At 41.9% G+C, this 13,196-nt stretch overlaps 1 protein-coding gene and 1 long non-coding RNA gene across 7 annotated transcripts in view; one reads left to right on the top strand and one right to left on the bottom strand.

The window, feature by feature from the left end:
• Positions 1 to 10,806, top strand: part of LANCL1 (LanC like glutathione S-transferase 1) — a 44,610-nt gene extending 33,804 nt beyond the window's left edge. For all 4 annotated transcript variants that reach the window (XM_001488581.5, XM_023642256.2, XM_070270444.1 and 1 more), the window contains 6 exons: positions 1,302 to 1,437; positions 1,996 to 2,142; positions 4,411 to 4,593; positions 6,338 to 6,514; positions 6,941 to 7,013; positions 7,633 to 10,806. In XM_001488581.5, the coding sequence (XP_001488631.1) occupies positions 1,302 to 1,437; positions 1,996 to 2,142; positions 4,411 to 4,593; positions 6,338 to 6,514; positions 6,941 to 7,013; positions 7,633 to 7,709 (793 nt within the window). In that variant the 3' untranslated portion in view covers positions 7,710 to 10,806. The remainder of the gene's footprint in view (positions 1 to 1,301; positions 1,438 to 1,995; positions 2,143 to 4,410; positions 4,594 to 6,337; positions 6,515 to 6,940; positions 7,014 to 7,632) is intronic.
• A 599-nt stretch (positions 10,807 to 11,405) lies between these two features.
• The window catches only part of LOC111773820 (uncharacterized), a 50,542-nt gene continuing 48,751 nt past the window's right edge, over positions 11,406 to 13,196 (bottom strand). For all 3 annotated transcript variants that reach the window (XR_011439832.1, XR_011439831.1, XR_011439830.1), the window contains exon 8: positions 11,406 to 11,573. This is a non-coding gene — a long non-coding RNA (uncharacterized lncRNA). The remainder of the gene's footprint in view (positions 11,574 to 13,196) is intronic.

The raw sequence follows: 13,196 nt of genomic DNA, 5'->3' as shown, positions 1-13,196 counted from the left end.
TTGGGATGTACCAGAGAGAAAAATGTGAACTCACCACCACTGGTTGGGTGGTACTTCCGATTCTGTTCTTCCCCATTCCACCTGCCACTGTTTGCTCTTCACAGTCCTCGGATAGCTGCGTCCTGCCTTCTCTCCAGGTCCTTAGCTGCATTTCCTGGGGGTGGCAGGGTAGAGTGTGCTCACTCCATCTCAGCTGGAGCCGGAACCAAAAACCAATTGAGAAGCTGAACTGATTATCTCAATAGGGAACTAGTAAATTATGGTACCAGTGGAATCCTATGCAACTATGATAAAGAAGGAGACCACTCTGTATGTGCTGATATGGAATGGTCATCAAAATGTATTGTTAAATAGCAAGCCACAGAACGTTTTTATAAATATGGATACGTGCTTATATGTACATAAAATAATTCTAGGAGTATGTAAGAAATTGGTAACCATGGTTATTTCTGGAAAGGACTAGAACCTGGGAGGCTGGGGAGACAAGAGAAACTGACACCTTTGTGCCATTTTCATGTATTATTGACTGTGGTAGATCAGGCTGCTGTGCAGACACATTAAGAAGTCACCCAGGGGGCCACCCCGTGGCCGAGTGGTTAAGTTCACCCACTCCACTTCGGTGGCCCGGGGTTTCACTGGTTTGGATCCTGGGCGCAGACATGGTACGTCTCATCAAGCCATGCTAAGGTGGCGTCCCACATAGCACAACCAGAGGCACTCACAGCTCGAATATACAACCATGGGGGCTTGGGCTTTGGGGAGAAGAAGAAAAAAAAATCAACCAAAGAAGGAGATAACTGGGTTGCTGCAGGCAGTTCATTTGGTGGAAACAGATGGCCCTTTGAGTGTGGACTTGGTCCTTTTTCCAGGCTACATGCGTTAAGAGGCAGAAGTTCTTAGCTTCTCTGACCCCAGCTGCTAGTTGGGCATGCCTCCATGAGGAACTAGGGAAGTACCAGGTGACCTCAGCCTTACACATGCATTCTTTTATTCTTTGAATTTCTTGTTTGTCAGTTCCACTGTGAACTGAAGAAAAGAAATTTAGTTAAGGGTTAATCTTTGAACCCTGGCTACCCTTTGTGGTCTTGCCCAACCTGCTTAATATTAAATATATGATAATATAAATAATGTATAATGTATAAAAATATTAAAATATTTATATTTTATATAATAAAAATATTTAAAATATATAATAATATATATATACTTGTGTGTGCATATTTTTTAAATGTACCATTTTTAAGTATATACCACTTTCCAATCCTTTTCAAATTATCTTAGGCATGTCTTTTTATTCCCAGGCTAATTCACCTAAATAAGCTTGATTCCCATGCTCCAAATGAAATGCTCTATGGACGGATGGGCTACATCTATGCTCTTCTCTTTGTGAATAAGCACTTTGGAGTGGAAAAGATTCCTCAAAGCCACATTCAGCAGGTACCATGTTTTTGTGCTTTTTGGAGTCTTTTTAGGATCCTGCTTAGTATCTGCCTAAACCACTGGTTTTGTTCTCTAGTTAGCACGTCCCAGGTAGCTGGAAGGTGTACTTGACCTCTGAAGGTCAGGCATGATCAGAGCCCAGCAGCTTCACGCCCAGTGCTGTCAGAAGCACTGGAGAGAGTTACTGGGAGTCAGGAGTGCAGTCTGCTCGTCTGAGAGTGTGGAGCCCTTCCCGAAGGAGACAAGGGCCGGATTTCACCTCCCAGGTGCTGCTGTCTTCTTTGGCACCTGAAGGAATTTATGCTTTCCTTTGACAAGTGAATTCTTCAAACTCTAATGAAAAGAGTTTAAGTTCCTCCACATCCTCCCTCTTTCAGGCAGAATATAGTCACCTCCGCTTCTCTGAGTGCAGAATTAGACTGTGCCATCCGTGGCCGTGAGACGGCGTCTGATTCGCCATGTTCTCCAGTACCTCTTAGCAAAAAGTTCCTTACCTCCACTGGGAAGGCTTTTATTCTAATTCTCACGTTATTTTGATCGATTTTCTCCCTGTAGATTTGTGAAACAGTCTTAACCTCTGGAGAAAACCTAGCTAGAAAGAGAAATTTCACAGCAAAGACTCCACTGATGTATGAATGGTACCAAGAATATTACGTGGGGGCTGCTCACGGCCTGGCAGGAATTTACTACTTTCTGATGCAGGTAAGGGGCCATAGTGGTGAGACTTTAAAGTGTGCTTCCTGCTGTGCTGTTAGGGTGAGGGGACAGGAGCTCCAGCTGTTTCTTCATTCTGTCGACTTCTGTATCGCTCTCCCTGTAATTGCCTGGCGTAAACAGACAAGGGTGGTGTTTGCCAAGGTGCAGTCTGAGATGTATAAACATAAAAGGCCCTGTGCTCCGAGATGCTCTTTGATCTTTGAGTGACCACACTTGCTACCAAGTGCCACTTATGTGACTAGTGTCTACTGTATTTCTGTATGAAGGACCTTCTGCTCTGCTCTTTCAGCAAATGCCTTGAATTAAGAATATTATCCCACATTATAAGGCACAACCCATTGAAACAAATTCCAGGAGTATGAACAAAATCAGTAGAAAGCAAGTGAGCATTTGTTGCCTAGGGCTCCCTTAGAGAACAGAGTTAAGAAGCCTTTTCTGTGGATTTTGTGTAACTTACCTGAAAACCAGCTGCATATCCCATCACTTCTTTGTATCTACTGTTGCTGGGGGACATGAGCCAAAGTCGAATACACTGAGGACAAATAGAATTTACTGCAGCAAGCATGACCTGGAAGGGGGGCAGAAGAGGACTTCTCATGAAAGCCTTGTTTCTGGGGGCTTATTTAGCAATCTTTAAAGAGAAATTGACACTTTTGAATAATAAGAATTTGTGGCAAAAGAAAATTGATTTTTAATGGCAGTGAAGGTGCCCCCCTCACCTTCCCAGAGTACAGTGTGGCATAAAGAAAAGTGTTGTGTGAATGTGTTCAGCATCAGTGCTGGGATATACGTACTACCAGCTGATTGAGGAGCTGACTGTAATAATGCAAACATCAGTGTCAGACCTACCCTCTCCCTATAACTAAAAAGACAGTGAAGCTGACAAACTCAAGGCTATTACTGCTTTTGAATGCAAAGTCACACTTTGAGTGTTAGTGGTAGTAAGAGACCAACTGTTGTCTTTATTCTGTACTTCTCAATTGAGAGTTTTATAATTAGGGATTTTAACAATTCAGACTTAAATTCCTGTATTTTTCTGGCACATCTCTTTCTTGGCTATTTCCAGAAGTAAATAGAAATTCTTAAAAGTTTTAAGGAAGGAGAGTCCGTGTCTTCTGGTTTCAAGGTGAGCTGGAGTGGTGCATGCCAGCAGCTGGGCGGCCCACGGCCTTCCATTGAGGTGGGCCATCAGGAGGCGCCCCCTGCTCCTGTTGGCTGTAGTAAGAAGTCTGGAATCCAAAGTACTGTTTCCATTGGCGGATGCTTATCTATTTGAAATGATTTAATTTTTAATCCTAAAAGTCCATTCTGGTAGCTGCCTAGTTATCAACATAAAACAAAACGTTATTTTTACCCCATTTGGATAATTCCTGCAAGTTTGAGGAAAATCCACTCATTCCACTCTAGCATTTTAAACAGATCTTGAAGAGTATTCTTTGGGTAGGCTGAAATCTCCATGTGCCCTGGATAACTTGGTGCACTTTTAGTGTCTGTGGAACCCTCTTGTTCTTATCACCATGTTCCCTGCCCAGCCGCCTCCTGCCTGTGCTTCACACCACTGCCCATCCCCACCCCTTATGCCCACCCCCTGCCTGACAAAGACAGCACTTCAAATTTGGTGTTTAAAGAAGTGAGCAGTAAATTGAATTAAGAACAGGACCAAAAGGAGAAACTAAAAGTTGTATCAAAAACGGAGGCTGATATACCCTTTGTCAGCGTGTCCTGTAAATCTGTACATTGTATCAAAATAATCCTGCATAAATATCAGTCCCAAATCCTCTGAAGAAAGGCTTGATCTAGTCACACAGCAGTGTGGGGTCTGGGTTCCAGGTCTCCTGGAGAGTGTTCTCTTCTATTGGAAATACATCTGCCGCTTCTCTAAGTGTCATAATGAAAGTTGTTCTTGGTTTGTTGAATGCATCTCTTTGTGGCCTTTCAGGTACGATTAAGGTATTAAAACCTTAGGAAACTTCTCTTACACTTGTATTCTTAAGCATTGACTTAGGAAAATTATTTATATGTATGTAGATAAGAATAAATATTGAAAAATAATATATCCATAAGGCTCCAAGTGTTAACTGGGAAGCTCATTTTAGTTTGTTCCATTAGGTGAAAAAATTGGGTGGAATCCAGAACCTCTTAATGACTTTCAGTTCCTTTTGGTCATGTTCTTTCTGGCTTAAGACTCATCCCTGAGGCTTAGGAAGGTCCGAATGCTTCAGCAGAACTAATAATTCCCTTTCTCTTATTTAGCCCAGCCTTCAGGTGAGCCATGCGAAGTTACATAGTTTGGTCAAGCCCAGTGTAGACTATGTCTGCCAGCTGAAATTCCCTTCTGGCAATTACCCGCCATGTGTGGACGACACTCGAGATCTGCTAGTCCACTGGTGCCACGGTGCCCCTGGGGTAATCTACATGCTCATCCAGGCCTGGAAGGTACTGTGAATTTTCTCTGTTTAGAAATAAACTAGAAAACACAATATAAAGTTGTGTAATTTAAAATTAGTCTTATATGTGATCCTTAAAGGAGGAATAGATAAATCACCTGTTGGACCTAAGATCACTTTGCTAAATGGATTATAATTCATTCTCATGGTATCTAGCATACCACAGCAGACATTATTTCATAGAACAGGAGGCTGCTTCACTGACAGGTAGAGTAGCCAAGATTTTAGCATCAGTGGCAGAGCCAATTAAAAAGAGAAAGAAGCCTCCTGGTGCATTGCTGGTGGGAATGTAAAATGGGACAGCTGCTGTAGAACACAGTTTGGCACTTCCTCAAAACATTAAACACAGAATTAACGTATGATCCAGCAATTCCACTCCTAGGTATATACCCAGAAGAATTTAGAAGAAGGATTCAAACAGATGCTTATACACCAATGTTCCATAGCAGCGTTATTCACAACAGCCAAAAGGTGAAAACAGTCCAGGTGTCCGTCAGCAGGTGAATGGATAGACCAAATGTAGTGTATGTGTACAATGGAATATTGTTCAGCCATAAAAAGGAATGAACTCTGCTCCATACTACAACGTGCATGAACCTTGAAAACATGCTGAGTGAAATAAACCAAGCACAAAAGGACCAATACTCTACGATTCTACTTATGTGATGGTGAATATAAAGTATCTAAAATAGGCGAATTCATGGAGACCTGAAAGTAGAATCGAAGCTACCAGGGGCTGGTGCTGGGGGCAGGGGAATGGGGAATTATCACTTAATGGGTACAGAGTTTCTGTTTGGGATGATGGAAAAGTTTTGGAAATAGTGGTGATGGTTATACAACCTTGTGAATGTAATTAGTGCCACTAAATTGTACACTTTAAATGATTAAAATGGTAACTTTTATGTATATTTTACGATCATAAAAAAATGAAAATATCACTTCTAAAAAGCGTGCTATGGCAGAGCCATAGTCAAAGAACAGAAGGGTTTTGAGGGGAAAAAAAAGAAGTAAACCAAGATATCTGTGTCCTTTGGTGCCACATCTACAAATTACAAATCTATAGACTGTAAATAGGCACTGGCATCTCATAGTCTAAACAAGCTTTTAGTATAGCAAATTTTACTTTCAGAAAATTAGATATAATGGAAAAATTTTTTAAACTGCCATATTCTACTTTTAAGGACACTTGGTTTGCAATGAGATATTAAAAATGTCTACTCAGATTATTTCTCATGTCTTTGATCAAGGTTAGGAAGCTGCAGAAAATTGTAAGGGTATATCTGCTTTTCTGGCAAAGTAAGGTGTTTTATAATCAAACCAGGTTTTATAACCAATCCTACACAGCTTCTCCTCCAGTACGTAGAGAAACTTCCAGTGGTAAAGGGCCTCCCTGTTCCCAAAGAAGGCAGTACATATTCTTTGGAAAGAGACTACTCGTAACAGCAAGTTGAAGAAAATAGTGCTGCTTCACCAATAACTCCCGTGTACACAAACGCACAGACACATAAAACTCAAACCGTGCAGACAAGGTCATGCCCTGTTATTTAAAAAAACAAAAAAGCAAAGCCAGTGAATGGTTGTAATTTGTGCCCACCAGAATACCGCTTCTGTCTGGCTCTGAAGCCCTTGCCCTTTCCTGCTAGGCCCCTGCTCTCTCCCTCCTTCCCATCAGGAAGGGATGTCAGTACAGGGTCTTTCAGGTGCCTTGTAAGGCCATGTGTCCCTTGCCACAGGTGTTCAGAGAGGAGCGCTATCTCACCGACGCCCGGCAGAGCGCTGACCTGATCTGGCAGTACGGGCTGCTGAAGAAGGGCTACGGGCTGTGCCACGGCGCCGCGGGCAATGCCTATGCCTTCCTGGCGCTGTTCAACCTCACACAGGACAGGAAGTACCTGTACAGGGCCTGCAAGGTAGGGGCTGCATGCCGGCAGGGAAGCACGCCTCCCGGGAGCACGATTTAGTTCGTTTGTTTGTTAAATCTTGAGTTACAGCAAAGCCGGTTATTTAAGGAAAACCTGCAAAAACCATTCCATTGACTTAGCTTTCTTCTAAAAGAACATAATTCTACTCGACAGCATTTATGGGGGAAAAGAAAGATGTAGGGTAGTTTTGTTCCTTCTTTGATAACCTTGGAGATGGGTGGCTCCACAGCTCCTTAAATTCCTCCCACACTTCGTACTCTCTTTCAGACCATCTGTTTCTCTGCATTAACCCCTTTTCTCTGCCTTGAAGATAGGTTCTGACTTTTCAGAATAGTTCTTAGAGACAAGCTCTGTCAACTTGCGGGGGTCTCTGGAAGCAGTCACTGCAGCACTTTAACCAGGTCTCATTTCCAGTTCGCTGAGTGGTGCTTGGATTACGGAGAACATGGATGCAGAACACCAGACACCCCCTTCTCCCTCTTTGAAGGTACTTTTCACGCATTACTTCTTTGCCTTATAAAATCAGCTTCTACTTCTCTGTCTGGTAATTAGTGTATTTGAATTTGAGCTTTATCAACAAATTAATTTTATAGTCATTTCCTAAAACTACTTCATTTCATAGTATAACAACTCAGTATTAAAAATCACTTAGCACATGGACTACCACGAACCCAATACTGGTAGTTATAATGGTGGCTGCCATTTATGGAGCGAGCGCATGCTGAGCGTTCTGCAGATGCCATCATAAATCATCTCAGCAAAAACATGCAGACATTATTATCCTCACGTCACAGACGAGAGGACTGAGGCTGACAGGTAAGCAGCCATGGTGCCGTGATGAAGGAGCTCACATGCGGTGAGTGGCAGGGCTGTGCCTTGGACTTGTGTGGCTCCACTCTCCCTCCTGTCTTCCACCTGGATCAAGAGGCTGAGCACCTCACTGGCTATCTTCTCTAATGTTGAACTGCCACGAATATAAATATAGACAGATGCCCACTTCATTTAAGTTTTAGCTGTTAGTATCGTAATGCTGATGCTACAGAATGAAGCCACTCCATAAAACAGTCATTTGGTGTAATAACTTTTGCCTCTTTCTCTTCCTTCAGGAATGGCTGGAACGATATATTTCCTGGCTGACCTGCTAGTGCCCGAGAAAGCCCGGTTCCCTGCATTTGAACTGTAAAAGGAAAGCTTGCCCCCCGCGATTGACTGCATGACCCTTTCTGTGTATCAGGCCTGGGCTAAGTGCTGTCGTTGCTTTTCAAGGAAATAGAGAGTCAAACTGTGTACTTGATTTAGTGGATTTTTTTTCAGAATTTGTCTTTAGTGCAGTTTGTTTTCTTTATCATTTATTTTTATTTTAAAATATCAGGAAATCTTTTAACTTCAGTTTCTTCCTATAAGGAGGTTCGATGATACGTGCAGTATTTTGAGGGCATATGTATATGTATTTCAGAACTAGGAGGAAATTTTATTCTTGTTTAAGCTTATGAATATAGCCATCTGTTACTGTTCTAAAAATGTTTAAAAGAAACTAAATGTGAATAAACAAAGATAAATATATGATTATTATTAGACATTGCCCTCCACCTCTGCTCTCCAGTATTTTGTCTCCGACAGGACAGACGGTTTTATGACTCTACTTTTCTCTGGGTGGTTGATTCTAAAAGGGAACAAAAATAAAGCTGTATGCTTCCAGGACAGAAATTGTGAGAGTTGCCACCTGAGCAAGGGACCTAAATACCATTTTTCAAATTCCCAATGCTTATTTAAACTAGAGAGAAACATACTTCCAAATTTGCCTCTTTCTGTTAGCGAGCATCCAGGCTCTGTAAGCCAGTATTTTTTATCAAAAACTTCTAAAATGCAATGGTCATTGTGAAAATTCTGATTTGAAGGTTAGTTCAGGGTAAGCTAACAAAAACATTTATTGTGTTTTCTAAAATAAGCCAGTGTATTTTGGAACTATTTACTTAAATTTGTTTGTTCTTTGGAATTAGTATAAATCCGGAATGAGTTTGCTGTGTGTGAATATGCTGTGACCTGGGATTGGGGTCCACGCTGTCTGACTGACCTTCTAAACGTTGACTTGTGTTTTCCTTACCGTGCAATGATTGTGCTTTAGTGCTGCCTATTTGGGACAAGCCCTAAGATATTTTCCTTCCTACCAATCTATCTGGATTTTGGTCTTTTCACTAAATCGTACAGCTCTCTACTCCTGTTTAAAAAGGGGGAGGGTGTTAGGTAGCCAGTGACTCAAACAGAGACACAGAACTTTTGACAGAGATGCTGCTTGTGTAGGAGGCATTACCCAGGGCCGGGCTTAGAGCGGACAGGTGCCGTCTTTGCATGTCCTCGGCTTGACGCTCATCAGGCCTGAGCCCTCGGGACCGGGATGATATGGCAGGTGCAGACTCCCTGGCGGGTCACATTCTGTGTAGATGTTTTGACTCATCAGCTCCACTCCTCCTCTTTCCATTGCCGCCTTTCCCAAGCTTTTTTCGTCTTTTCTATGTTTTGACTGATTTTAGAATATTTTGCAGCTTTGGAAAAAACAGGGTCTAAGAATTTTAAATGTGCCTATTTCACAGCTCTTGGTCACAAAAATATGCTATTTTTATTGGAACTTTCAACTAAATTGCCACTGAATGTATGTTGGTTCCTGTGGGTAGCAGTCCCCTCTTATTTTCCATTTAGCACCAAAATAGCTAATGTTATTGGAAATTGACCCTTTAAAGGCTGCCAACAGTAGGATCTGAAAAGCAGCCCACTACTCAGTTCCTGGGATCAACTTCCTGCTCTGTGACTTGTGCTCGTTGGGAACCACCTTGTGCCTCTCCGATTTCCTCATTGCTACTGCTTAGCCGCGTGCAGCCTGTGCCTTTCTCATGAACATTTCGGATTCACGGGACAGCTCATTTGCCTTTGGCTGCATGTCCAGCTTGAAAGAATAAAGCCCATTTGGTTTAGTTAAATGTCCTACTATGCTGTACCTGTACTTTCAGCTACGTGGTCACTAACCAAGGGAAAAGGAACAGAGCACACTTTCTCTTAGCCAGAGGAGGCTTCATCACAGTGCTTCTCCAAACATCTTGGTTAATTTAACCCCAGCAAGACTTCAAGACAAGGAGAACATTTTGAATAAGATTCTTTTTAATATTTGGATTATAGTTTAGCTACTGTCATCCATTACCAAATTCATCAATACAAACAGTTCATTTCATATTCTTTAGCTATTTAGGACTTACTAAGCTGGCAAGATTTTATATTTGTGCCATTGTTTGTTTTATTTATGCTTAAGAGCTAAGAAAGTTTGATAGGATTTTAAACTTAGGCAAAGGCTGTGAAACCAAGACCAGTACCCTAACATCATGGTTGAAACTGAAAGAAACTTTTACACTGGCTTTCTGAGTTTTAAAAGGAAAAAGCATCATTTTGGTTCTATTTCTGTTACATCGTTTTTCCCTCAGATATTTTTCTTTTTGGTAAGAACTTTCCCAAAAGTTGCTTTCCAGAAAACTCAATAGTATCTCTTACCTCTTACAGCGATACTGTTGGAGATAAGACTAGGTAGTAAAACCCCGAAAGCTTGTTGAGGAGTGTTGCTTTATCCTGTCATGTGTTTCTGTTCCTCTAGTGATGAGAAATTACAGTAGTTGACTTTTCATCATGTAAAAAATGTCAGCGTCACCACCATCTCCATCAATTCCACTGGGCTTTGGTCTCATTCAAATTGTCAGTCTTTAATCCTTAGAGTTATTTGGCTCCCTTTTCATCTTTGATGCCAGTTCCAATTATCTGGCATCAGAAGCCTTCATGGTAGGTAGAATTTTAGGTAAAAATGCATCCAAAGCTGTTTTCTCTCCTTATTACCACTTCCCTATGTAACTGAATTGAGAGACATACTCTGCTCCTGTGTCTGATCTTATGATGACCTGCCTTCTGCTCGCTGATTCTGAAACACAAAATGTGAAGAGTGAACATTTATTCATCTACTCCTTTGGCTACTGGAACTCGTCTGTAGTCCTTTATTACTCATACTGAATTCTGATTCCACTTCTGCTTCCCCTAAATAGGTCAGAGCACCGCATTTCTGTATTGTGAAGCTGTAGAAGAGCTGTTTCTCTCATACAGACATAAAACAAAGTGTTTGGAGTATTTGAAGAACCCACCCCCATGTTCTCTTGCCATTTATCGGAAAGGCCTGGGATCGTATGTATTTCTCTGTTCTGTAAAGGATTTAACTTACTGCTTCTCAATAAAATTTTATTGCGACTCTATATCACCTGTGCCTTTTGTTTGCTTTGGTTTAAATCTAAGAAATATTTTCCTTCAATGGTAATTGATGGCTTTTTCTCTATACACTCATTCCCTAGGGTTTGTTCCTGACTTTTTCTTCATTGCTGGATCAAACAAGATTTGCAGTGCTTTCTGAAAATAGAGATTTATTAGAGGAAAACATTTTTAAATCTGATCTTTATAGAATTAGAGGAATCTACTAGGCTTCAAGGAGAGCAGTGTATTAACCATCTTACACGTATGAGAATCCACCCTGTGGTTAATAACTAAAGGCCTAATTCTGGAAATTGATTTCCCTGCTGACCATTTCTGAAAGGAACTTTGAAGAGAGGAGGAGGTTGAATGAGGCGTAATTATCAAGTGTGCGTGCAGAGGTTGGGAAGGAGTTCTGCTGAACCACCTGGCAGGACTTTGTGCCACTTATTTTCATGATGCAGCTACGTGGTGTCACTTAGAACAACAGAGATTTGCCAAATTATAAAATACTTGTTTTCATCCCTGAATCGTATTTTGTCCTCAGTACATTTGACTAAAATGCCCTTCACACCCCTAGTCTATTGTTTGAATGACTCATAATGCGAAAGGTAAGTGCAGTTATTTTTATTTGTCTCCTTTGATTGAACGAAGGTATAGATGGTGGTGACACAGCTCTAGATGTGGGCAGTGAGTGTGGAGGGGATAGAGCCGTTTCACCTGGTGAGACCAGCCAGCGCTGCTGTCTGTTTACCAGCCCCGGCTCATCTTCCTCCTGGAGGAAAAACAAGAAGTAGCTCATTACATTGCCTCACAGTTGTAGTGTCATGAACAAAAGAACTTGAAGAAGTAATTCCTCTCCCGCAACTTGCCAATAGTAGTTTGATTTATTTTTTCCTAACTTTTCATTAGAAAAGACCTTTGTCTCCTTCCTTCTCCTCATACTCTCTGAATAGAAGAATAATTTTTGTGTCATTTCTTTTTCCCAGGTTAGTTCCCACCATGGATTCAGTGTCATTAAAAGTCTCATGTATTCTCTACTCTTATAAGCATAATTTAAAGTGAGAAAAACCTACAAGTTGGTCCCCTAATAATTTGCTTTCTCATTCTGTTTCCCCTCCAAACTCGCCCTCTTCCTTCTAAAGCTGAGGGTCAGTTAGCAAAGTGAGCACACTGGCTTTCTTACAATGGAGAACATATTGGTTTCACTGGTCCCATTATGTAAACTATTGAAACGCTGTTTTCCAGAAGCCCTGTGCTAGTGCATCCTTGGGGACTTATTTGACAATTTTGTGAGTAATGGGAAAAAGCAGCAAACACAATCAGCCAAGAAGTAAAATAATGAGGACAGAGAAATGGATCTTAGCACGACCGCTGCTCCTAGTCAGCCAGCTTAATTTTACATTTCTACACTACGTTGACTTCATCCACACACAAGTCACAGTCGTGGTGACATTAATCTGCAGCTAACACTCTCACTCTGCAAGAAAGCGCTAGAGAAAGCGTCCGTGAGGCAGTTCGTCCTTGTGTAGGGAAAGCAGGATTCTTTTGATAAGTCAGTGTATAAAGCAGTGTCACACTTGCCTAATTTCTTAATGGAGCTGGGATGTTAAGAACGGCATTTGTAGCCAAAAAATCCTAATGTGGCTCACTGAGAAAGTTGATGGTTAATGTCAGTTGTTCTCTCGGGATTCAGCATCAGGAACGAACATGCACCCCTTGCTGGTATAGTCCAAGCTGCTGGCACTGTCCATTTACATGCTCCAGACATGCTGTTTTATACGTTATCTTGCCGTGAGCAACGCTTTAAAGATTATACGTTAATCTTGCTGTGAGCAAGACTTTCAAACCATCTCATCCCCCAAATTCATTAAACACGTGTGTCTGTCTGCAGGGTGCCTGGTGGGGGATTCTGTGTGTACAAGATAGACAGCCCCCTCTGACGACTCAGGGCGGGTGATGGGACAGACAAGCATTACAAGGAAATGTCTCTCATGTTCCTGTTAACCCCCAGCTACTCTTCCCCAATTTCAAGTAGGTCAGCTCTCGTGTGACCTGTGGTTTCTGTTTGTACATGGAGATACTGGAGTTTAGGACTCCTGCAGGGAGAAAACATTTTGAAAGCCCTACAGGGGGCCAGCCCGGTGGCATAGTGATTAAGTTCGCACGCTCCACTTCAGTGGCCCAGGGTTCACAGGTTTGGAACCTGGGTGTGGACCCACACACTGCTCATCAAGCCATGCTGTGGCAGTGTCCCATATAGAGGAAGATGGGCACAGATGTTAGCTCAGGGAAACTCGCAAGCAAAAAGAGGAAGATTGGCAACAGATGTTAGCTCCGGTGAATCGTCCTCACCCAAAGAAAATTAAAAGCTCTTCAGCCAGCCCAGAAGCCCTCA

This window comes from Equus caballus, chromosome 6 (assembly GCF_041296265.1).
Source record: "Equus caballus isolate H_3958 breed thoroughbred chromosome 6, TB-T2T, whole genome shotgun sequence".
Lineage (NCBI taxonomy): Eukaryota > Metazoa > Chordata > Mammalia > Perissodactyla > Equidae > Equus > Equus caballus.
Note: the sequence above shows the minus strand (reverse complement) of the source record. Positions and strands in the feature narration are given on the sequence as shown.